Source organism: Azolla caroliniana, unplaced genomic scaffold, assembly GCF_043228905.1.
Source record: "Azolla caroliniana isolate FFs.n. ecotype wild unplaced genomic scaffold, voAzoCaro1.0.p SCAF_20, whole genome shotgun sequence".
NCBI lineage: Eukaryota > Viridiplantae > Streptophyta > Polypodiopsida > Salviniales > Salviniaceae > Azolla > Azolla caroliniana.
Window position 1 is genome coordinate 3,207,181 of NW_028230455.1, and position 24,481 is coordinate 3,231,661.

The 24,481-nt window shown below is 40.0% G+C and overlaps 1 protein-coding gene across 1 annotated transcript; it reads left to right on the top strand.

The window, feature by feature from the left end:
• The first annotated feature begins 11,785 nt into the window (after positions 1 to 11,785).
• On the top strand, positions 11,786 to 13,030 carry LOC147850810 (uncharacterized). Its single transcript, XM_087335424.1, has 2 exons — positions 11,786 to 11,887; positions 12,245 to 13,030. The coding sequence occupies exons 1-2, from the start codon at positions 11,884 to 11,886 to the stop codon at positions 12,733 to 12,735; spliced, it is 495 nt and encodes a 164-aa protein (XP_087191550.1). The 5' UTR covers positions 11,786 to 11,883; the 3' UTR covers positions 12,736 to 13,030.
• The last annotated feature ends 11,451 nt before the right edge of the window (positions 13,031 to 24,481 follow it).

Genomic DNA, 24,481 nt, shown 5'->3' on the forward strand with positions numbered 1-24,481 from the left:
GTCTCTTCATTTGTTGTTTTTCTCTCTTTGTTCTCTCGCTTCTCTATGTATACCATTGTCTCTGTACTCAGAGTTATCTCTGTTTTCTCTCTTTCACTCGATGTCTCAATATCTGAGTTCTATCTCTCATTTTTCAACGCTCTCTCTCTTTTCTTATATGTTGTTTTTCTCTTCTCTGTCACACTATTTTGTGTCTACACCTCTTTCTTTAGCCTTGTAGAGTAACGTCTCTTTTCGTATCTGTATTCACACCTGAACATACAAAAAAAGACATACCAAAAACAACATAATAAAACATACATACATACTTGTCCACATTTATATATATCCCACATATACATGTATATGTATATATATTTGTTAATAGGTATATGTTAATATAGTTATAACTAATTATATCCTCTCTTTTTTCTTTTCAGCCCCAAGCCGAATTGGCACTTAGCATGTAGGTGGCTGTCAGCCGACTCTCGACTTTGTGTCGATCCCTAGCTAGCTCTAAGTCGGCTCTTCGACCTCATCCAACTCTCAGTCGGTTGTTCGGGCCTACCCGACTCTCAATTGGCTCTTTGGCCTCAGCTGGTTCTGGGCTCCACTTGAGTGGATAGACCCAATAGTCTCTTCATCTCTTGCACTACTATAGTATTTACTTACAACATGATTAAACTCTTGCCATGAGGATGAGGTTAAGCACTTCCGGATCATCACTTGCCATTTATGACTTCTTATAGCAGCTCCCAGCTTTAATGGTGAACCTTCTTTTAGCTTATCTAAATATCGACTCTTGGACTTGGAAACATCGCGATTCATCAGATGCTCGGTGACTCGCTTCTTGCAACGTATGTTGTATCCAAAAACTTCTTTCTTCTTGTGCAATATCTAGAACTTGCTATAATGCATTCAAGATGATTGGATCTCTACACCATAAGATGCCATGAACTTTAACATAGATAAGTTTCCAAGAAAAACAAGAAGAGAATGGGGGACATAGAACTAAACAATGGACTATTCCTCACAAAAAGAGTACGAGAAAACGAATAATAGGGAGAGGATAGAGAGCAAGAGAATGAGGTAGCTTCTTTTTCTTCAAAGAGAGGGACAGATAGACACGCAGAGAGAGAGAGAGAGAGAGAGAGAGAGAAACTTCCTCTCAAGGGGACAGTCGGCATAGGGCGTGCTAGTGTTGATGGGTGGGCGAAACTGAAAAGCTCCTCTCATGGCACACCCACCATTTCTTCGGTTGCACCAACAACACGTTCGCGTTCACAAGTGGAAGGATGGCGCATTCCATTTATAGATTCCTTTTATAATCTTGCGATTTTAGACAATTTTCAAAACCTTGACACACCAGTATCACATGTTTTAAATAGCATGTAAAATTTGCTAATTTTTTGAGATTTAACAAGTTTCAAAATGATAATTTCTAAAATTGAATAGTTTTTCAGTAAATGTTTAAATGTTGATGGTTTGCAAATATGAAATGTAGTTAACTTAAAGAAAATCACAATGGTTAACTCAAGGCACAAGTTAAGATTAATGGTTTCACCATCTTGATGAGATTAAGATTACATCTTTTGTTAGACTTGAAAATGTTTTAAGTATAAGAGGTAACATTGCAATCCTTAATGTTATCATCTATAAATTTAGTGCTCATTAACATCCATAAATTCACAACTGAAGAAATGTAGACAATATTCATAAACAATTTTGATAAATCCACAACTCCTAAAATGTAGATGATATTCATAAACAGTCAAACTTTAGATGTGAACATTAATATATCAATTTGATCATATCACATAATTATCAGGGTATCTACAATGTTATCCTCTTCTTCCTTTTGAGAATTCCCCTACAAAATTTGTGAAGTAAATGGCATTTGCAAAGTTCAATTACCATCAATACAATTATTAATGTTTTTTTGCTAATTAATGAAGCACATGTTCACCATAAGGTATCTTATTGTGCAACATACATCTTTGCAGTATCGATATGTATCTTTTTCTCTTGTAAAAACATAGATTTCAGTATAATTTGAGTTCATGTTTAAAAAACCTCTTTTATTTGAAAAACAAGAAGATTTGAACTCGATATGTTGTATCGAGTTGATGTAAAAAACAGAGTTTTGATCATAATTCCATACAATGTATTGAATTCGTGTTTAAAGTTTTTTTTACCAGATTTAAATAATAATAATAATAATAAGTTGAGCTTGAGTTCATATAAAAACTAGTTTTTTCATCACAATTTGATACAATGTATCGAGTTCATGTTTAAAGTATATTTTTCAAATTTGTTTTTCAAAATTTTCCAATTTTTTTCAATTTTATTTATGGAAAAAAATAATTTTAAACATGAATTCGATACATTGTATCGACTTGTGATGAAAACTCTGTTTTTTCATAATTTATTAAAGCTCAAAAAATAATAATAATCCCGAAATAAAGCTTTAAACATGAACTCGATACATTGTATCGAGTTCATGTCAAAATTTTAGCTTTTCAACATGAACTCGATACAATGTCGAGTTCGTGTTGAAAAGCTAACTTGTTTAATGCTTTTTTTTTGGGTTTTTAAAAAAAATTGCTTTTTTCCTATTTATTTTGGTTTTTTGTCGTGTTTTTTGAAAAAAACATTTAGTTCTAATAAATGATGAAAAAACCAGAGTTTTCATCACAAGTTGATACAATGTATCGAATTCATGTTTTTAAATTTTTTTCCCATAAACAAATTGGAAAAAATAAAAAACAATTGAAAAAAATCAAACAAAATTGAAAACAAATTAAATAAATTTAGAAAAATATACTTTAAACATGAACTCGATACATTGTATTGAATTGTGATGAAAAATCTAGTTTTTATATGAACTCAAGCTCAACTTATTATAATTATTATTTTTTAAATCCGGTAAAAAAAACTTTAAACATGAATTCAATACATTGTATGGATTTATGATCAAAACTCTATTTTTTACATTAACTCGATACAACATATTAAGTTCATGTTTAAAAATCTTCTTGTTTTTCAAATAAAAGAGGTTTTTTAAACATGAACTCAAATTATACTGAAATCTATGTTTTTACAAGAGAAAATGATGCACATCGATACTGTAAAGATGTATGTTAAGATACTTTATGGTGAAAATGTGCATCATTGATTAACAAAAAACCATTAATAATTGTGTTGATGGTAATTGAACCATGGAAATGTCATTTACATGGTCTATAAAGTATTCTCGTGGTTCTCAATGACCACTTCAAGCACTTAATGTTGATCTTCATAGTTTGGTTCATCTACAACAGAGAAACATTAATGTGGAACAAAGGATGACAACACGAGCATAACTTAGGTGACAAGGAAACTTGCAAGAACTCAAGGTGGGGATATTAATAACTACACATGTAGATGGCCATGAGCTAGGGTACCAATTCTACATTGGTAAAGTTTTGGACATGATGATGCATTAAACCTTTGTAACACATCTATCATTGACATTAGTTAGGTGGATATCATTGTGTATGAATTTACACTGACAAAAGTTGGATGTTTAAGGACAACAATGATATACATAATAAAAGAGATATTACCAAGTCTAGAAGATATCTCAGATTGAAGGTGAAGAAGATTTACTACACACAATTTGGAGACACCATTTGGTGAAGACAATGATTTGATTGGTACATTTGAAAATGAGGAGGACAAGTCACAATTGTATATTATCAATAGTAGTGATTCTCATGAAAAGAATGATGATATATATGCAAATAACTCCCAAATGTATTTGTTGTGCAACTATGTGTAACAAATTTAAACATTTTATCGAATGAAATAAAAACGTTCATTGTTTTGAAATCCTGTGCTTTTGATTTCTTTAAGATCTAAAAACTTATTAGTTGTAATTTTTCTTTAAAAATACACAAAGTTACTTTTCGTATTTGACCAAAATTTGGTATTTTTCAATTTTACCAAATGGTGAAATTTTCAACTTTTTCATCAAGTTTTAGAGAACATGTGATACTAGTATCAAGGTGTTTTGTGAAATGGCAAAAAAAAACCCAAAATCAAACGGAATAGTACTTATCCTTCCACTTGTGCGCGATCCTTCCACTTGTGAACACGAACGTGTTCAACACACAAACACAGAGGAACAAAGAGGGAGAGAGAGACTTTTCTCAAAGGAGAGTCGACTGTTCGGCATGCCAAGTATTGATGGGTAGGGGGTGGAGCCAAGAACGGCTTTACCCCCCTCCCAAGGGGGTTACGCTTGACGGAGAGAGAGAAGGAGAGAGAAACAGAGACATGGAAAAATGAGAGGGAAAACTTCTATATTCCATTACGTGCTCCATAGGGGCTTTATATAGTACCATAATATGAACATTACAAAAAGACCCTTACATTATTGTACACATGCATATAATTGTGCATGTGTTCATACACATATTTATCCTCACTCACACTAGTATACATTACACATATACCAGGACCCCTTGATCACGTTTGACCCTTAAACCACCCCATACACTCCTTTGGGTAACACTTTTATGCCAACAACATGGGCTTGCTTGATCGAGAAGAAGAGCAAATTTTCTCTTGCTTCTTGAAGGTGAAGAGCCTTATTGAATGGGAGACTGGCCAAAATATCAAATGTCTTAGGACTGATGGCGGAAAACAGTACTTTTTCGACCAGTTCTCAAGCTATCTGCAGAAGGAGGGAATTTGACACGAATTACCTTGTAGATACACGCCGCAGTAGAACGGCGTGGCTGAGCAGAAGAATCAGACGATAGAAGAGCATGCCCAAGTTCTATTGGGCCGAAGCGGTCAGAACAATTGTGTAACTTCAGAATCAGACATTCGCAGCTGGAGGAAAAGTGTCGCCACACGAGTTGTACTTCGGGAAGAAGCCAAACTTGGCACACTTGAGCATGTTCAACAACATAGCATATGTGCATGTGCCGAAGGAGATGATTTTTTGTCGATCCAATCTCACCATCCGTCCTTTTCCTTTTTTCTTCCACTATCACCTCATGGTCTTGGTGTTCTGCCATCTGAGCATAGACTATCATAGCATCTACCGGAACATCCCATCCAATATTTTTCCTTACAAAATCTCGAGCAATACGAAGGTCTTCCATCTTTATCTTTTGCTTTTGTGCGGAACTTACAACCTTCTCCCAGAATGATGATCGGCATGGCGTGTCATCAAGACGCATTCCTGCCGTTGCCGAGTAGTACATTGCAGAAACCTTTTTTGCTTCAACTTCTTCAAACTTAACCTTAACACCAACATCACCAAAGTTCTTTCTAAGTGGACTTCTACTTTTAGTTAAGTAAATGTTACCATTTTTCCAATAGACCAAGTCTCGATTTTCCATGTCTTTATATTCCGCACAATCACGTAATCGATGTTCGACACTATCACACCACGTGCATCGAGGTCTAAATGGTTCCCTTGACCTTCAAGTCTAACCATTCTCAAGCTTTGCCACTTTAATTGTTAAATCTTTCATACTTTGAACCAAATAATCAAGCAAAGACTCACCCTTAGTTTCGATCATTTCTCGTGGTCGATGGACCATTTCGTGTGATGGTTCTCGACCAAGTCTTTGAGATTCGATGTTTTGCTCAAGCAGATTTGTGATTCCCACATGTGGTATTTGTAGCATTGCACCATTCCTTTGCATTATTTTCATAAATTTATTACAAGTATTTGTTACCTCATTCCAATATGCAGTTATACCATCCTCGGTATTTGGTACTTCAAGCATAAATTCCAATTCGTTTCTATATCTCTCATCAACTGCTTGCAAAAAATAAAAAGCAACCTTTTGCCAACATAGATAATTTCTTTCTTCTGGCTTTAAGTGTCCATACAATCTATCAAACTCTTTTTTTGTGTCAGCAAGAAATAATCCTTTATTTTCTTTTAGGACCCATTCATGGAATGAACGCATAGTCATGCGAGAGAAATCTTCACAAGAATATTCAGACACAAGTGATTCTTTGAATGCATTCCAATCCAAACTATGCAATGATTGTATTTCACGAATTCTATCTCTTAATTCCATGTCCATTAATTTATAAAAGTTTGCTATCATATTGACGTCATTCACACCAGACATTTCCATTTCATCATAATATATATTGACATACTTTGAAATATTTTTGCCATCAAACACACCAATCTTCTCTCGAACTTCTCGTAAGGCATGAAATAATTGATCTTGATTCAATTTTTCAATAAACAACCTTACCAGATCTATTGTACTCGTATTGCCATGTTGATGTTGATCTTTACTTTAGATGTCTCTTCTACTTCCCCGTTTCACGTCGGCTTCACCAAATTGTGGCATGGCCTGCCTAGAAGCGTACCGTTGCGTACACAAAAGATATCATGAAAGTGAGGCAGGAATCACTGGGATTATGGACGGAAGAGACGAAAGAGTAGAGATAGAGTAAATCAAGATCAACAAGATATGACAAGATAGGATATAGAATGATATGTAAAGGAATAAAAGAAATTTATAATTATTTGATGAAAGAGTTACAAAAGTGATTGCGAGTGTCGTTGAACTGTCGAACTTTGTCTCCTAAAATAATTGCTCTTTTCTCTCTTGATAGTAGGCCACAACAATCTTCACTTCAATATTTCGATGAAGATAAGACTCGAACCGCCTTCCTTTTGTTGAGAGTTTAGCACCACGACCGCCAAGCTAGAGCTTCTCTTGGGTGTTAAACACCTTTCCTTTCTTTCTCTATTTTATGGTATCTTTTATGTAATATAATTCTATTTGATTGATATATCATACACTATAGTTCTTCAATTTTGATTTCTTCGATATCCCTTGTGACCATACTCCCTTCTCCTTTTATAGGGAAGAGATTGTTCTACATCTGGTCCATGTGGCGCACATGCAGAGAGGCTCTTGCATTTGTGCTATATGATGCACATGTAGTACATTTCATGGTTTAAACCATACAATACTACAACACATATTTTTTATATGTATCACAACTATAGGCTAAATGGTAAGGTTTGAATGCCATAAGGTTGTTTTTATACTACTTCAAATAAAACAACGCATATAATCTTTTGTAAACTATCAGTATAGGCTAAATGGTAAGGTTTAAGTGTCCTAAGGTGGGGGTTATTGGTTCAAGTCCTTGTCCATGTACTATAACATATTTTTATTTTGTTTTATCGTAGTATAAAAATATTATCATAGTGTGTTGTTAATATTATCTTTATGTATAAAATATAATCAAGATTTATTTTATTTTAGTTACATATTTATCTTATTGTACTTTTAATGTGAAGCTTTCATACTTCACGACAACATAGACTCAAACACGCCCATGACGTCATCGTATTGGCTCTTTCGAGTAGCTACAACTTTAATTCATATCTCTTGTATTAACATTACTAGATGCACGGTTTGGTTAGAGAAAACCCATCTACATCGTTGTTTCCATAGAATCCAAAGAGTTATTGGGCTGACCGATTCCAACACAATTTGAGATTTAGCATTAATAGGATTTGAGTGGATATTGTTGATGGTGGAAAAAAACGTCTTGTGCTTTTATCCCCAAAGTCATTCCCTCCTCCTGATGTTCGTATCTCTCAATTGGGGCCTATGATAACCAACATACATTTCCCCACTTGATTTTGCCTTGCACCTAGCATAATTGCAAAAGGCGACCAACCCCCCACCATATTCGATGAGCCTCTGTCCAGTCCCACAGAGTGTGTCAGATTGATTTTGTTGCATTTGGGAACACTACACAGTTAGGAGAGCTAAGGTTCCCACATTGCCACGTTCCAACTAGTAGCGACTTATGTATTAATAACCATTGGAATGTGGTAATTCGCCTAGCGTGTTGTTCTTTCTAGATTTTCTGCCAAACCTTCGTGATAGTTGTATGAGGAACATGATATGTGTCCAATACCTTTATAGCAGCCAACTAGCAGGTGGTTTGAGGGGCTAGAAAGTGGCGGCCCAATATAGTCATGAATTGAAAGAAATGGATGGGTTTGCTTCCTTGCCTCGCATAAGGATCACGCCACGTCCATTGCAAAGAGTCCCAACTAACCTTACGTAACCATGTGTTTTTATAAGTACATATGTCCCATTCTCGTTGTACTTTGATCAAACTAGGATCTACAATCCATTTATGACCAGTATATGTGAGTACTCGAATTGCCATATTCTTGCCTCGCAATACAGGGCCTTTGATGATGTCTGGTGTTTCCCTACCACTTGGGATCAACAAGCTCTCCTCCTCGTAGCCTATCCACTGCTCCATTGTCGTCCTTTGATTAGCAACTTCCCTAAGCAATAGAGTGTTAACAATTTCAGATCTCATAGTCCATCCACCCTTGATTCCATGGAGAATGTTGCTTTGATCTTGTATTGACAATTACATAAACCATATCCAACATTCTATGTACTCTTTCCTAAACATTCTATAATGCAACCCCATGACAAGCCCTAACTTGATCCAATAAGTTGACCAGATTCATCTCTTATACATAGGTTCCATAGGATGTGTTGATTGAGACAAGCAGGTTCAGACTTAGGTTGATTGCACTTGAGCCCTTGTCTTATGTCACACCACGCCTTCCACATGGATACACTGAATCTATCCTCCAATTGGTGTGAGAAACTTGGTTTGCGATTCATGTTTAGAATGCATCCTGTTTGGGAAGGAATAGATTTTAATCATTCGACATTAGGATTGCAATGATACGTTGACAAGAGAAATTGCTTCATGACACATAGATAATAGAAAGAGGAAAAAGGTGTGATGATTAAAAGGCTAGTTAAGCATAGTGAAAAGAAACATATATATTTTGAAACAATGGAGGAATGAAGATACTTCACACAAGTCACATGGCCTGTTTTGTCCATCTCATCAAGTTGATAAGGTCCTCATGTTTGCTACTTGGAAACACATGTCATTTTCAAAATACAAAGGAGAATGGTGGAAAACTAGAAAAGTGAAGTAGAAGTGTTGATTCAAGATTAATAACAAAATAAGCTTTTACTTCATTGGCTATTCACACTCACAAACACATGCATGACGATTGTAATCAGCCTTCAACCATCTACATTTTAGAAAGTTGTAAATCAAAGTCATTGATATCTCAAGTAAACTTCAATTCAAGTTTGAAAAACCAAGACCATTTTACATGCAAAAGAGAAATGAATAAGGTATGTGTAAATAAAATATAAAACAATTGAAACAATTCGATAATAATTTAATATATAAAATAAATAAAATGTACATGTAGTATCGCAATTTGCAATGATGCGATGTGTATAAAAAGAGAAGGAAGAATTATGAAATGAGTTATTACTCACTCAAATGAGAGGGCCACGCTTACATATTATGTAGTTGGAGTCAATTTAATCTAAATTTTGCAAATAAAAACAATTATTCTCGGATTTGTCGTACCATGAAATCCATTCTTTCGTCAAGAAAACAAAGTCTTAGGTCGGAACTTGCGCATAACGGCTTGGAACATCAACAACTATGGGTATGGATGTTCCAAGTCCTCGTGCAATTCGGATTTGATGTCAAATTGCAGAATAAGAATGAGCCTATTAGATAAGAATGAAATTTTTAGTATCCGATGTTTTCTTTAACTTGTAACTAGACACATAATTAGATTATCAATTTTCAAGTCAAGGATCTTTCGGAATATCATGGAATACTTAAGCTATCGTTAAATCTCATTTAAGAAGAATTATTAGGTATTGTAGCTTACTAATTGTGATGGTGGTTTATTGCCCTATGTTCCACAATTTTCCTATGGGTGTAAAACATGGATCTTGCTATTTTGTGGTTATGACAAACTACACAAGTACATTGTCTCCTGTATAGAAACAATGCCGTTAAAATGTTTCCTATAAATTTTTATTTGCTATAATCCTTTCTAGAACATGTGGCTACCACCTCATCCATAATTTATGGGAGATATTTTGGTCCACACAACTATGCATGTAGAGTAGAATAAAACGAGGAATTCCACATGCAATATTAATTACCTTATTCCATGTGGAATAGTGTAGAGATAATTGATGTTTCTTAGGCGAGGGCAAAGATTATGTTTTTTAAGAATGTATGAACGATGTGCATAATCATCCTTTTGATTACTTCACATTCGAATCTAGGTTAATAATAAATTAGAAGATTAAAACCCTAGGAATTGTGTGAATAAACTTCTTAATTTATTCAATTGGTTTCTTAATCGAAATTTTAAATCTTTTTATTTAATTAGGAGTTTATCCTAGGGCAATTTCTATTGTTCATTAATCATCAAATTTCTAATTATCAATTATTTGCGAGCTTATTTCAAAGCTTGCCGTATTTTAGAACAACGAATATCTCTCAATCGTAGAAGGATGGCACAAGTAAATAGAACTTACAATAAAATTATCAACTGACACCGTACATAGACACATCTAGTGAGATAGATAGGATAAGCAAATATCTTTCAATTTACAAGGGAGGTGTGGACATGTCTCTCATGTAACAGAAGGCAATTAAGCTTGTGCAAAAAAGACAAAATTGTTTGGTTTGATAACATGTTCATCGACCATGCCAATGGGGCTGAAGTTGGGAAAACTTGTGGGACCGCCGTTGTTGATGAAATCGAGTCGTCATTTAATTTGTCCCATTGAATGCTAAAGTTGTAAATAAAAGTGAAGTGGCTCATCCATCTCACTATGTTTAAAAATGCTTTAAGCTAAAAATTTAAAATCTATGTACGCAAACATTGTCCCATAAATATTGTCAATCGTTTGTTTTCATATACATATGTGGAGCCAGGAGCACCATTGTGTTCTCTCTTTTCCACGTTGCATATTAATGAATAATTTCAATGACCAAGACAAGACTTTAAAGCATCTTGTATTTTTTGTCCATTCTCTTAGTATTATGAGATGGCTCTTAAGGAGAATTGTACTCGAATTCGCACCCTATTTTGTTGCTAAGGTTGAATAGAGACGTGGTTTTAAGAGATTTCTAGATTTCTCTTTCATACAATAATGAGACCTCAAATTGGTGGGACATGGTCACTAGATTTGGTGATTGAGAGGTCATACAACTCTGAAAGCCAGACAAGCATAGTCGTGGAAAACACATACACACTAGTGTTCCTTTTGAAATGTATTCACACACACAAAAATATCAAAGGTGGATTATATAATAAAAAGATGAGTTGGAACATTTGTGTGGTATGTGTGTATGTGGTGGGGAGTGAATGCAAGTTGTCAATGTGTGGGTGAATTTTTATCAAAACCTGTTTTCTACAATTGTTAGTGCTCATCAATAAATTTCTATTATTTTCTGTTTTGTTGTGCAGAGAGAGAGAGAGAGAGAGAGAGAGAGAGAGAGAGAGAGAGAAGTAAGCTCTTTTCATTCATTCTTCAACTTCACTTCAGGTTTATTGATCCTTCTACCATTCCTACTTTGTAAAATAGATTAGTTTGATAAGATTATGATGAACCTTTTCTCATTTCTCTAAGGGTTATATAGCCATGAACTAATGCAAAACTGTTAAGATATTTTCATATTAAGGTTTTAATCACATATATGGAATATCCATGGATTACTAAACTTGGAGAACTTGTTATTTAACATGTGCTCAATATGGCATCAATGATCATAATGTGCGTGTGCGTGTGTGTGTGTATAGATCCTAATGTGTGTGTGTGTGTGTGTATATATATATAAAAATATATATCTAATACCCCAACAATTTTTATGAATCTTGATTTCAGATTACTTGGATATGTTATTAACATCAGATACGTGTTCATCTCGTCAATGATCACCGATATCAAACTAATACCTTAGCTTGGCTTGGAGTGGTGCTTATCAATGGGTACTTGAAATGCATAATATTTTTGGCAATACATGTTTGGTAACCATACCTCTAGATGCCGATTCATACATAGTAATTCTTATATATGTATATTATTCTCATGTTAATTTCAGTTGATCCTCCTAAAACCATCGATGATACCACCACCGACACATTACGTAATTTGTCAAATCAAGCACTTATAACATTACATGCTACACATATTAACACTACACGCTATACATATTAACATTACATACTATACAATAAAGAATGCATTATGAGTATAGACTAGTGCTTATTATAGATCTAGGATATGATGATACATTGAAATGAATTCCTACATATGAGCTGATCATCCAATGCTTTATGTCACAGAAATGATTATCCGATTGGCGGTGTTGTCGACATTCCCCAAATGTTTTACGAGTAATGAAGACGGGCTCGATGCCGACCAAAAATCAGAGCCCAAAGGTTTGAATTCGCTGGAACAACCCAAGTATACGAGTCTACGGGATGTCATGGTTGTGTCTCGGGCCAAGTGGTGTCACTCAAGCCAGCCCAAAGACCTTGAATGGTGTGACATATCAGAGGTTACATTCAAAGATAAATTGCTTAAACAAGCTGCCAAGGCATACCTACAACCCATGGGAGCACCCGAAATGGCTCGTAAGACGATGGTGCATATTCTGTCCGAGTATTGGACACACTTGAGTCATAAGAAGAAGCTCCTAGTTGCCAGTGTGAAGGAGTATGCTGAGAAGCAGGTGGAGGCATGTGTAAAGTTCTTGAGGACTCAAGCTTTCAATGTCTTTGAGGAGTTCTGGCTTTTCCCAAAGCTATATATCGAGTTCCGGGCACCTCGATAAAACCAACAATTTTATATATATCAATGCAATATGTTGAAGCGTATAACCGCTTGGAGAACACATTCAATCGGTAATGATTCTATTATTTTTTGGATGAACCATGAGATGTGAGTGGAGTTTATATAGGCGAGTTTGCGAATGCAATGTTGGCCGTGCGAGATATCAAATGATACATATTTTAACCACCATGTTATCGGGTCATACCATACCGAATTCATGAAGGTTGTAACATCTTAGTCTTATGTAGCTTCGATTGTATCATTAGGCGTCCACTAATCCAATGGGGAATCATTTTAATACCCACGAATTTGAGTTGGGATACAAAGAAACCAGTTGAGCTTCAGACTTGTTATTGATCAACAACAGATGGGGAAGCTAAAGCACAAGGATGTCACACTATACATTCGAAAAATACAAACCATTAATTGTATGAATGGGATAGAATTGTGGTAAAAAAAAGATATATATATTCTTTTAAGTATTCATGGTTGAGGCACTTTGACATGTCTAAAGGAATGGGGATGATATTACACTCATATTGTTACGGCCTTATAACATAAAATCAAACTTATGTACAGGAAAACGTAGTTCTGTCTGTGTTGGAGTAGTCACTTTCCACAGAATCAAAGTGAGAACATTACATTAATGAAATTGAAATGATAGTACTCAGAGATGATTTCGGCCAGGTCCACCGAACCCTAACTCGTTAGGATCTCCTTCTGTTGAAGACCTCAGAACTTCTCTGCTCTCTCTGCTTGCTTTCTCTCACGCTCAGCCACAACTTTTGTGCCTCTAAGCACAGTCCACGCTGTCTAAGCTCTTGCACTCACTCACTCAATGCTTCCTTCTTCGCTCACACACTCTCTGTTTTCTCACCTTCTCACGTGCTCTCGCTAATTCACTATCTTTTTTCCTTTGCGCAGGTAAAATCAGCTTCAATAACCTAACTACTAAATATACACATATATAAACGTATTATTCGTGTTCGTGCAAGCATTCAAACGTTTGGAAACGAACACGTTTGACATGAGAAAAATACGTGCTTCTTTTCTTTCTTTCTTTTTTTATCATTTTTTATCATTATAATTTAGCTCACCCTAGTGGTAAGGAGTCATGCTATTGTTAACAATTTCTTAGGTTCGATTCCCAATTTTCTCATCTCTTTCTCCCTCTCATTAATACCATGTCATAGCAAAATTTTATGTTAGTGTTCTAATTGTTTTCTTCTTTTATTTTTATTATTATTAGAACTAACCACAACCTAGTGGTAAGTTGTTATGCTACTACTGCCTATGTCATGTTTTCTTCATATTCTCGAATATACGTTTTATGAGTTTTTTATCGTTTCTTTTTTTCTTTCTTTGTTATTAGAAATTAGGTCACCCTAGTCGTAAGTTGTTATGCTACTATTGCCTATGTCATGTTTTCTTCATATTCTCGAATATACGTTTTATGAGTTTTTGAACGTTTGATTATAATTTATAATGACATATTTTGATTCAATCTCTATAGTTCATACTCATTTTTTTGTAAAGTTCTAAAGTGAGGATGATAGAGATGTCTTGATTCGCATCCCAAAAGTATGCATGTGACACAATGCAAATATTGCAACCATACTTATGTTGGTGGTTCACAATGGATTAGAGTCCACTTATTGGGATTGAGAGTGAATCAATATATAATATAGACCCTAGTCAATCCAATCCAACTTTGAGACGATTTACCATACACGTTTGATTGAACCATTCTTGATTGCGAATGCACGTATGATACGTATGGTTCATTCTATGACTGGAATCAACTACCCAAGCACACTCAACATTTGCAAGGTTCACATTAGCTTGTTCACAAATAAATAACACCTCTTCCTCACTGGTTGCAACGGCTGAGGTGTTTTTATCATCGGAAATTATTTTGGGTTCGACCTCATTATCCATGCCTTTGTCCTTCCTAAGTTGTCGACAATTCTTTTGGAAATGACCAGGCTTCCCACAATAGAAGCATGCAGGTCTTTCTCTAGACTTCAACTTGGCATAAGACTTGTCTCTATTTTCAGGGTGTCTATGTTTGCTTCTTCCTCTACTAAGTTCTTGTGTTACATTAGCTTCCGATTAAGACAAGGCACTTGTTTTCTCCTCCCTCGGAGATACACCTTCGATTACTCCCCTGAGTAATCAGGTCAACGAACCATGGTTACATAGGACAATATGATAGGGCCGAACATGCCCTATTGTTACGAAATGGCCGCTCGCAACCGGTCATATGACTTATGATTTATGAATAAGACAAAACCGAAAAGTAAAAATGAAGATGGAAATGACACTGAAATGACCCAACAAAGTATATGTTTATATATTACTGCATGTACTAACGATTACACGGCTCATGGACGATAGTACTGTTCTCTCTTCCTCTCCCTTATAAACATAATATATATATATATATTCTGCGCTCCCTTTTATCGTTGTTCCATGCTTTATATAGCTTCTGCTTCCCTTGGCACGCTCCAACTACTTCCGTCTGATTTATGACCTCTATTCTCATCTGCGCATATTTTGTTTAACTATTTCCCTTCACGTTCGGTTGATTCTCCTTTTCTCCTACTTTACCTACTCCTCTCTTTAGGTTCGTTTCACACCTTGTGCCCTTTGTCCCACAAATAACACCTGGCACACCCGTGGGATAGTGCCTTGCACGTCGAACCCAAAAATCAAGAATTGAAATTGAGAAATGAGCTGAAAAATTGTTATTGTATACTTAGTCTTCTTCCAAAATTGAGGTGACGCCTTCCGGTTGCTCCGACTCCCCTAGTTTGAGATCAACCATCAAATTGGTCCTTTGTTTCGTGGTCTCCTGGGCTTCCGGTCACTCTGCCAGCTCGTGAGTCACCTCCTCTTGTGTTGGCTCATCTGTGTGTAGCTCGACCGACAAATCGAGATGTTGTTCTATAATTCACATCGTGGCGTCCGTAGCCCCTTCCTCCTGCTTTGTCTTTGTGGGTTGTTCAACCACTTGTTCCCTTTCTAGGCTTGGGCGCGACCCCTCTTCTTCTATCAGCTCTTGGGTTGTTTCCTCGGTCGTTTAGGCCCTTGCTGCGGCTTCTGCTTCCTTCTCAACTCGGAGGCGTTCACGTTCATAGCCTTCGGTTTCAATCATGAGTAATAACTGATCATTGTTAAATTCTTCAAGGAGGTTTCCAATCGCCGTGGTGTGTGTTTGGTCCAAAGCTTGGAATTCCTTGGTGACATCTTCGCGGAGTATTTGAATGTTATTCTCGTCCATCTTGTAAAAGCTGCAACCCTCTTTTTTTCGATTTTCGGCGTTTGCTCAGAATATCTACAATTCGGCTGCTTGAGCCGACCATTCATTCCATCCGTGAGCTAGTGTCGTTTTGACTTTTTGATTCAGCTTTAGTCGGTGCTTTGCCACTACTGCCTTCACTTGGGATTAAACCATTTCATATTTGGCCTGGAGGGTGTCCGTTTCTTCTTTAGCCTTAGCGGCGTCCCGTTCAAGCTTGGCTTGAGGTTCTCCCACGATATTGTAACTCCAGCGAGCTTTGCCTCCATCTCCTTCGTATGCATGTTGTAGCATCGGAGGAGTCGATCCAAATTATTGGCTAACTACTACATATCTCGGTTCTGTTGTTGTTCGAGTTCTCAGGTCGCGGAGATTTGCAGCTAGTGAAGGGACTCCAATAATGCAGCTTCTCGGTTTCGTCTAACATGTGAAGGTGTTGAATTGAGAGAACTTGGAGTTCCAAGAGTTCGTTCTGCAGAGTTACGATTTCTTTCAGATTTTTGACGAGCTGCCCGTTGATGCTCTTCCTCCACTTCCGCCAACTTTGCCATTGCGAAGTAGTTAGCGGCCTTGAGGGACGCGACAACATTCTTTTCTGTCTCTTGGAGCTGGGCCGTTTGTGCATCGAGCAGCTGGAGTTTTGCTGCTTGTGCCCAGAGTTGATCAGCTTCTTTGTTGACAGCTTCATAGGGCTCCTTGGCTTTCTCGACAACCGCCCATTGTACCGTGAGCTCTTCGTCGACATTGCATGTGGAAACCTTGACCGTTTTTGTGGCTGGTACCGAGTCGTTTTGCTCGTCGTTTTGTGTGGACACATTCACATGATTGGAAGAGGGGGGTGGTAGGGTGAGAGGGTTGGTTTCCCCAGTTTCTTTGAGCCTTTGTTCAAACTCGATCAAGCGGTTTTCCGAGGCCTGCCATAATTCCGTAGGCATTTTGGCGTGTTTGCGTGCTTGTTTGCTGCTGACTGCCATATCTTTGGCAGCGCGGGTCAATTTATCCAATTTGCAATAAACCTCGACGAAGGCTGTGTTGAGGTCCGGTAGCTCGATCCGAGCACGCCGGGTTTTGGCTACGCGCTTCTGGCCGATCTTTTGTAGCTGCGTCTCCTCGTCCGATTCGAGCTCATTGGCTATCGCCTGTTGGACCATCTGTTGTTCGGCATGGTGTTGGCGTCCGATTCGAGCTCATTGGCTATCGCCTGTTGGACCATCTGTTGTTCGGCATGGTGTTGGGCCATGTGTGCCGTGACAACAACTTGGAGGCGGGCGAGGAAGTCGATTAACTCGTACGGCATATCGTGTTGTAGGATCACACCGAGCTCGTAGGACTCGGCGGGCAAGTCATTGAAGGTCATTACTTCCTCATCTGAGAACCGGGAAGGTTGCCCTTGCTCCATATTTCCTGTTAAGGACAAGGCCTTATCCGTGAGAACATTGACGGTTTTGTCGGGAGCGACGACTAGTTGCAGGTTCTCAGCAGAAGAGTACCCTTGAGTTTTTCCTTCGTTGTGGCATTGTAACCTGCGACATTTCTTGGTTGGGCTCCTCTGTGTGTCCGCTGCTTCTTCTTGGAGCCGTTTCGGTTGCTCCACGGAGGACATTTCTACTATTGCCCGTGGTTGACCGAGTCTCCTTCTGGTGGTCCGGTCGTGAACTGGCCAATTTTAGTTTCGGTTTTTCCACCACAACAGATTACTTAGGTTTTTCATGCCCTCTTATGCTAATACTGTCTTCAACTTCCTGGGTCTTGGCATTAGGTATCGGCAGTGGCTAGGTTTTCGTTTCGCCTGATTGGTTGGGGCGGGGAGGGTGAGGGTTTGATGGGGCGTGGTAGTGGATTGGGGAGGAATAAAGCTCATATAAGAAGTGTGCTAGCATAGGCAAGAACTGTTTTCCTGTCTGAGAAGCCGACAAGTTGGCGCAAACTCCTTCCCTTGTGATGATTCCCCAATCGAGTGCACCGACTCTGTAGGGGGTGATGATTATTCCCGCCTTCTTCCCCTATGTACTATATGCTTTTGCCAACATCGAGTACTTCCCGAAATGTGCTTCAAGGACGGTCTGAGGCAGAGCCTCAATGTTATGTTCTCCCCCACGTTGCAGGCCCAACACCGACCGGATCTGATTGTTGGTGATCATGTCAGGATGCATGCCACATTCGATCTCCTATGCGTCAGGGTGAGACGGTGCATCGACTACTTGGAGGTATCCACCTAGACCGTGCCTGTTTAACCAAGTGAGGAGCTCCTTGGACACTTTGAGCGGGCATGGTTGTTTTGGAAGGTGGAGAGGAAGAATAGTTGTGGGGGTAGAGAGATGGGGAGTGAGAGCAAGCTTCTGTGCAGGGATTCTGAGAGCGAGAGAGCTTTGGTGTAGAAGGCAAGAGAGTGTGAGGGCTTTGTGTGTTTGTGCGTAAGTGAGTGTTGTGCTTGTGGTGCCTTCCTTTATGTATGTACCTCGACTCATAATCTTGCCTGCCATAATAAGGTTTAAAGACCATGCGTCGAAAAACCGTTTGTACTTTCTTTTCTCGTGAGTCGTGCATGCTCCTTAAATACCTAACTTAGTGGGTCCTTTTTTTGCCCACATAGTATACAATTTCGGGGAGTAGGTGGGGTAATTATGGTGATTGGCCCCCGAGATCCTCTGTGGCACCTACCCTGGGCTGATCGTGGCCGTGTTGCTTACTGGCGAAAGGGTTTGGTGGGGTATGGTCGAGATATGGGTTTAACCAAAACCCATTGACCCATTTCGGCATGATGTCGCCAGTTAGTGTCCTGAGCAGGAAAATTCCATTATATTCGTCAATAATATAGAAAGGTTTTGTCCACCGGAAACGGAGCTTTCCTGGTTTCGAACCGAGCCAAGTTTGAAAAACTAGGACCGGTTTGCCAATTTTGAATGATTTCTTCGAGCCCTTTCGAGTTCGACCGACAAAGGCTTTCAGCTTCCTATGTCCATGTTCTATTTGGGCCAGACTGGCGATCCAATGTTCACCGAGTTCGAGTAATTGTTCGAGTCGTTTCTACTCAGACTCAGACTCAAGAAGTTATTCGGTGATTTGTACTTGTCGACTCGGACTTGGAACTCAATCGGCATGACTGCTTCCAAACCGAAGGCTAGACAAAAAGGTGTGTATTTGATACTCATTTTGAACATCGTCCGATACGCCCAGAGTGCACTGTGGAGCTTATCATCCCAATCGGTTCGATTTTCGTTCACGATCTTCTTGAGCTTGTTCTGCAATGTCTAGTTCATGGATTCATCCAGGCTGTTTGCTTGTGGATAGTACGATGTGCTTTTCTTATGGACTACCATGTAGTATGTTGTGAGATCTCGAATAAGTCGATTGAGAAAATCACCTCCTTGGTCGTTGACAAGCTCTATTGGGCAGCCAAATTGACACCATAAGTATTCGTAAACGAATTTTGCGGTAGACATGGCCGTGTTGTCGCGAAGCACCTTCTCTTCGACCCATTTTGTGCAATAGTCGGACACCACTATGATATATTTATTTCATGTGCGACTCACGATTGGTTTCCATGGGCCAACGAAATCCAAACCCCACTTCCGGAAAGGTTCTAATGGAAGAACCAGTTGGTGAGGCATTCAGGCTTTCTCTATGGGTTGGTTTGTAGAAATCATGGGCATCTTTTTGCGTGGTGGGACACCATAAGCCGCTCTGCCAAATTTTCCGAGCCGTGGTGTCTCCTGCATAGTGTCCCCCGGCAATCTCGTAATGTGTTTCTTGTAGCAAATCATCCTATTCGAACTACCACACCACTCGGCCTCAGATGTCGTCCGAGCCCTTGTGGTAGAGAGTATTCGCGAAGAGGCAAAAATTTCGGTTGCGGGGTGCTGACCGCTTCTTGGCATCTAGGGGCAAATGGTCGGGTGGAAGTCCCGTGTTGACGAAATGAATCATGTCATTTATCCATCCATCCTAGATTTCGGCATATTGTGTGGTAGGGTCAATACTGAAAAAGTTGGCGTTGGGCAGATCATCGTATATGGTTTCGGCTGGTTCCCTTGATTCAAGCCAACTCAGATAGTCTATGACTATGTGTTGTTCTCCTGGTCGATGGTGTAAGTCAAATTGGAATTCTTGTAGAAGCAACATGCATCATGCCAGTCGGTCGGTCAATGCTTGCTTTGTGACCAAATATAGTAAGGCCAAGTGATCGACGTGGAGCGTGAATTTGCGGCCGAGTAGATAGTGCCGAAATTTTGTGATGCTATATATCATGCCGAATGCTTCACGTTCCATTGTCAAATAGTTCCTTTCAACCGTTGAAAGTCATAGGATGGCATAATACACTGGCCGATACCAGTTCGCATGTGTCATTTGCATGAGGGCACTTCCGATGGGCATGTAAGAAGCGTCAACGAAAACGTGGAAGGGTTGTTTGTGACCAGTTAGGGGGTTGCACCAGAAGGGTGTGGGATAACATCACCTTGAGGGATCAGTAATCGTCTTCTTCCGCCGTTGTCCATCGAAACGGTACTTGATGCACTGTGGTGTGTAGCGGTGTCGCGAATTCAGCCAGGTATCGCAACATTTACTTGTGACACCTATCAGCTGAGGGCTTTGGCTATAGTCGGACCAAGGGCATTCAAGGTGGCTTGAACTTTGTCGAGGTCCTTAGCGATCCCTTCGCGACTGACGATGTGGCCCAACAGAGTGCCTCTAGAGACATAGAATGCACATTTCACAGGGTTTAGGCTTAGTGAGCTTGCCGACAACGATCGAGACAGAGGCGTAAGTGGTCAAGATGCTCAACTTGATGGCCATACAGGCAAAATCGTCGAGAAAGACCAGCATGAAGGCCGGAATGTAGTCGTCAAAAAGTTCGATGATGATACGTTGGAATGTGGACGACACCATTTTTAATCCGTACATCATGACAACTACCACAAAAACACCCCATTTGGTTATGGAGGCCGTCTTTTCTTGGTTGTTGGGGTGCATGCGGATCTGATTATACTCGCAAAATCCATCTCAAAAACTATATTACTCATGCCCGACCACGACATCTAGCACCCCATCCGTAAACGGAAGAGGAAATGCATCCATGCTGGTCGGTGCGTTCAACGACAGAAACCCGTATTTGTCCATTTTTCTTTGGGACGATGACAATAGGGCTTAACCATGTTGCCCTCTTGAATGGTTGGATGAACCCCACTCGGAGGAGTTTGTCGAGTTCCTCCTTCACTTTGGCAGCATAATTGGGATTCATTCTGTAGCGGTGTTGTTGTACAAGACATGCATCATGCTTAAGATGAATCTAGTGCTGATAGTATTGTGGATCTAACCCCTTCATGTCGATGTACGACCATGCGAAAAAATCCTGGTATTCTGTGAGCAACCCAACCAATGTTGAGGGATCATCGGGAGCCAGTCTTTTGCTATTTTCAAGGTTTGTGGATCCGTGGTGGTGCCGAGATTGATCTCATCTACTATTGATGCCTTTACATGTTGCGAGATGGGAAGTTCTCGTTCAAGCGCTTCGTGAGCATGCCACAATCCCTCGAGCGACTTTGGATCAAGTTCGGGGTTGATATCTTTCTCCTCGTTGGTTGGCTCGAAAATATAAGGCCCAACGGCTATTACGACATTGATATCAAACAGTGGGACAATTGTCGGGTGTTCCTCCAGGAAGTGATCAACTTCCTCATTGGCGAGTCCGTTAAGCATGTGGAGACCTTCCACATATAACAGAGTGGTGTCTTGTGGTGTGTAGATGTGCTACTCTGTGATGACATGGGCCTTGGTTTTCCCCCACCGGAACGAGATCATATTTCGCTGCCAATGCTGCTTAATGTTGGCCGTGTGTAACCAAGGATGACCAAGCAACATCAGGTAAGCACCAAGAGTGTCGAGTCGTAACACCATTGCCGAAATCGTGAAGGTGTAGCCCCCAGAATAAAATCGAGGTGTCGAAATAAACCCATTGGTCGAACAGATCGGGTATCTACCATCCGGAGCCAAAACGGGCATGGCTCCCATTGGGTGATGCCGAGGTTGTGGCATGTGGCCTCACTAATGACGTTAACGACCACCATTGATAATGCATCTGTCAACATGCCGCCCTTTGATGACGAGCTTCACAACGGGGTTCTGGGAGTCCATGACTTGTAGGCCTTCCCCCGGCTCGGCAAAGTGTACGGGCAAGGTTGTTGGCTCCTTCCATGTTACTAACGATGCCACCATATCTTTAAACCGTGAAGGTAATTGTAGAAGCTTTTGTAAGGGCATGGATATCTAACAGCTTGTGAGTGCCTGCCAAATAGGGTCATTGTCCGGCGACCCAATGGGTTGTGAGGAGGCCGATCTACTGAGAGTGATATCGTTCATCTCGGTATGCATGTGATCGACGTTGACATTATTTTCTTGCTCGATCCATTCCTTTGTGGCTTGCTGGATTTCGTCCTGGATTTCCCATTACATGTGTTGGGTCTTACTTCATGTGGTGACCTGTTGGACTTCAACTGTAATTATATTCACTGCAAGTGCTTTTTCGTGATCATTTGCTGAGCACTGTGTGGCATAATGCCCTAGTTTGTTACAATTAAAACACGTCACCGATGCCGAGTTGCTTGGTTCCCCTTGCTCGAATTCAAATGTTTGATACGATCGGGAATTTTCCTCTCTGGCTGGCGAAGCGTATTGTTGTGCTCGATGGGGAGGTGGTCGTTGATGATCTAGATGCGTGGGGTCTCGACGTCCGTTATCAAGATTTCTCGATTATTTCCCAATTGCCGAGGTCCTCGATTATAATGGGGAGGCCACCGATTGTGCCATTGATACCTTGGTTCGTAATAGTCGTCTTGATCGTAGTCATATTAGTAGTAGTCATCGGCTGGGCGATAACAGTCGTCTCTATATCGATATCGATCATCCTCAGGTCGACGCCTATTGTCCGGCCGGTAACGCTCTTTCTCGGGTCGGTACCGATTATCCCGGTGATAATGATCTTCCTCAGGTCAGTAACCGTCATCACATCGATTTCGGTCCGCGTACCAAGGCCACTTGGCATCCCGATTCCGAGGAGGTGGGCGATCATTGCGGGGCTCGATTTGGCGGACGGGAGCGGTAGCGGTGGGGTTAAGCATATTGTATTCACACTGCTCTACCATATGCAACCAAGAATGACAGATCGGGGAGTGTGGATGAAGAGGGTAATCTACGACCGAGTGGCCGAAATTGGAGCATGACGTACATTGGAGAGCCTACCGGAATTGGGTTTCTTCGTGGGTCGGCAAGGCGTTCTGGAGTGATCCCATCGAGAATGAGGTATTATGTTGAGTTCTATTGACAACAAGGAAGCAGGCGACCACCTGCTCGATTGTCTATTGTGAGAAATCTGTTAAGACTAGAGTTGTGCACAGAGGCTCCAATAGTCCTACTAGGAAGGTGTATTTGAGATGATTTGCGAACACACATTGAGCGAGCTGCCGATATAGATCCTGGAATCGGATCGTGAACTGTTAAACCATCCCATGCGGTTCTTGTGCAATAGCATCAAAGTGTCAAAGTCCGGGTCTTCGGGTAACACCGGACATTGGTTGTAGTCGGCTTAATTAACTTCACGAAGCTGGTGAGGCGAAACGGGGTCAGGGCCCACCTTCGACTGAGTGTCTGGTGCCGGTGGTAGTCGGGGGTGCGATTCAGATGGCTTGGGCGATGATTGCTACGTAAGAGTGGAGCTAGAAGTTCCCTCGGTTGGCTCGGCGCGGCGGGATGGTAACTGAGAACACGTGATGTGGTTGGGCGGTAGAATGACGACTAGGGTGTCCTCCTACGTTGTTCCCTGCGACCTCACAACATGAACCGGGCATGCCAATTTGTGTCGTCTCCGCCCTCAGAGATACACCTTCGACTACTCCCCTTAGTAATCGGGTCAAGGAACTGTGGTTATGTAGGAGAGCATGATAGGGCCGAACAGGCCCTATTGTTATGAAATGGCTGGTCGCAAACGGTCGTATGACGTATGATTTATGAATAAGACAAAACCGAAAAGTAAAAATGAAGATGGAAATGACACCGAAATGACACAACCAAGTATATGTTTATGTATATTACTGCATTGTCGTGAAGATTCCGGGCCATGGTGAGAAACCGGGGAATATCGGAAGAATCGGTGGAGTGCATCATGTGCACTTACCCTTGTAAAAACATGTAAATAATAGGGGTGCCTTTATGGCACCGAGTAGGAGTCAATTCGGGACAGAGGATCCTATGTAATAAGGGATTTATCCCACATTGTTACGCATCCCTCTCCTTGTTCTATAAAAGGAAGCCTTTGTGAAGGGGTTGCCCGTTTTGAGTTAAGAGGGTATACCGTTAGATTTAGGGTAGTTCTTGGTCTTTATCTTTCTCTTATTCCCTTAGGGATTGTACTTTGGTCTTTCACCCTACTTCGTTTTAGGGTTTCATCTTGGTA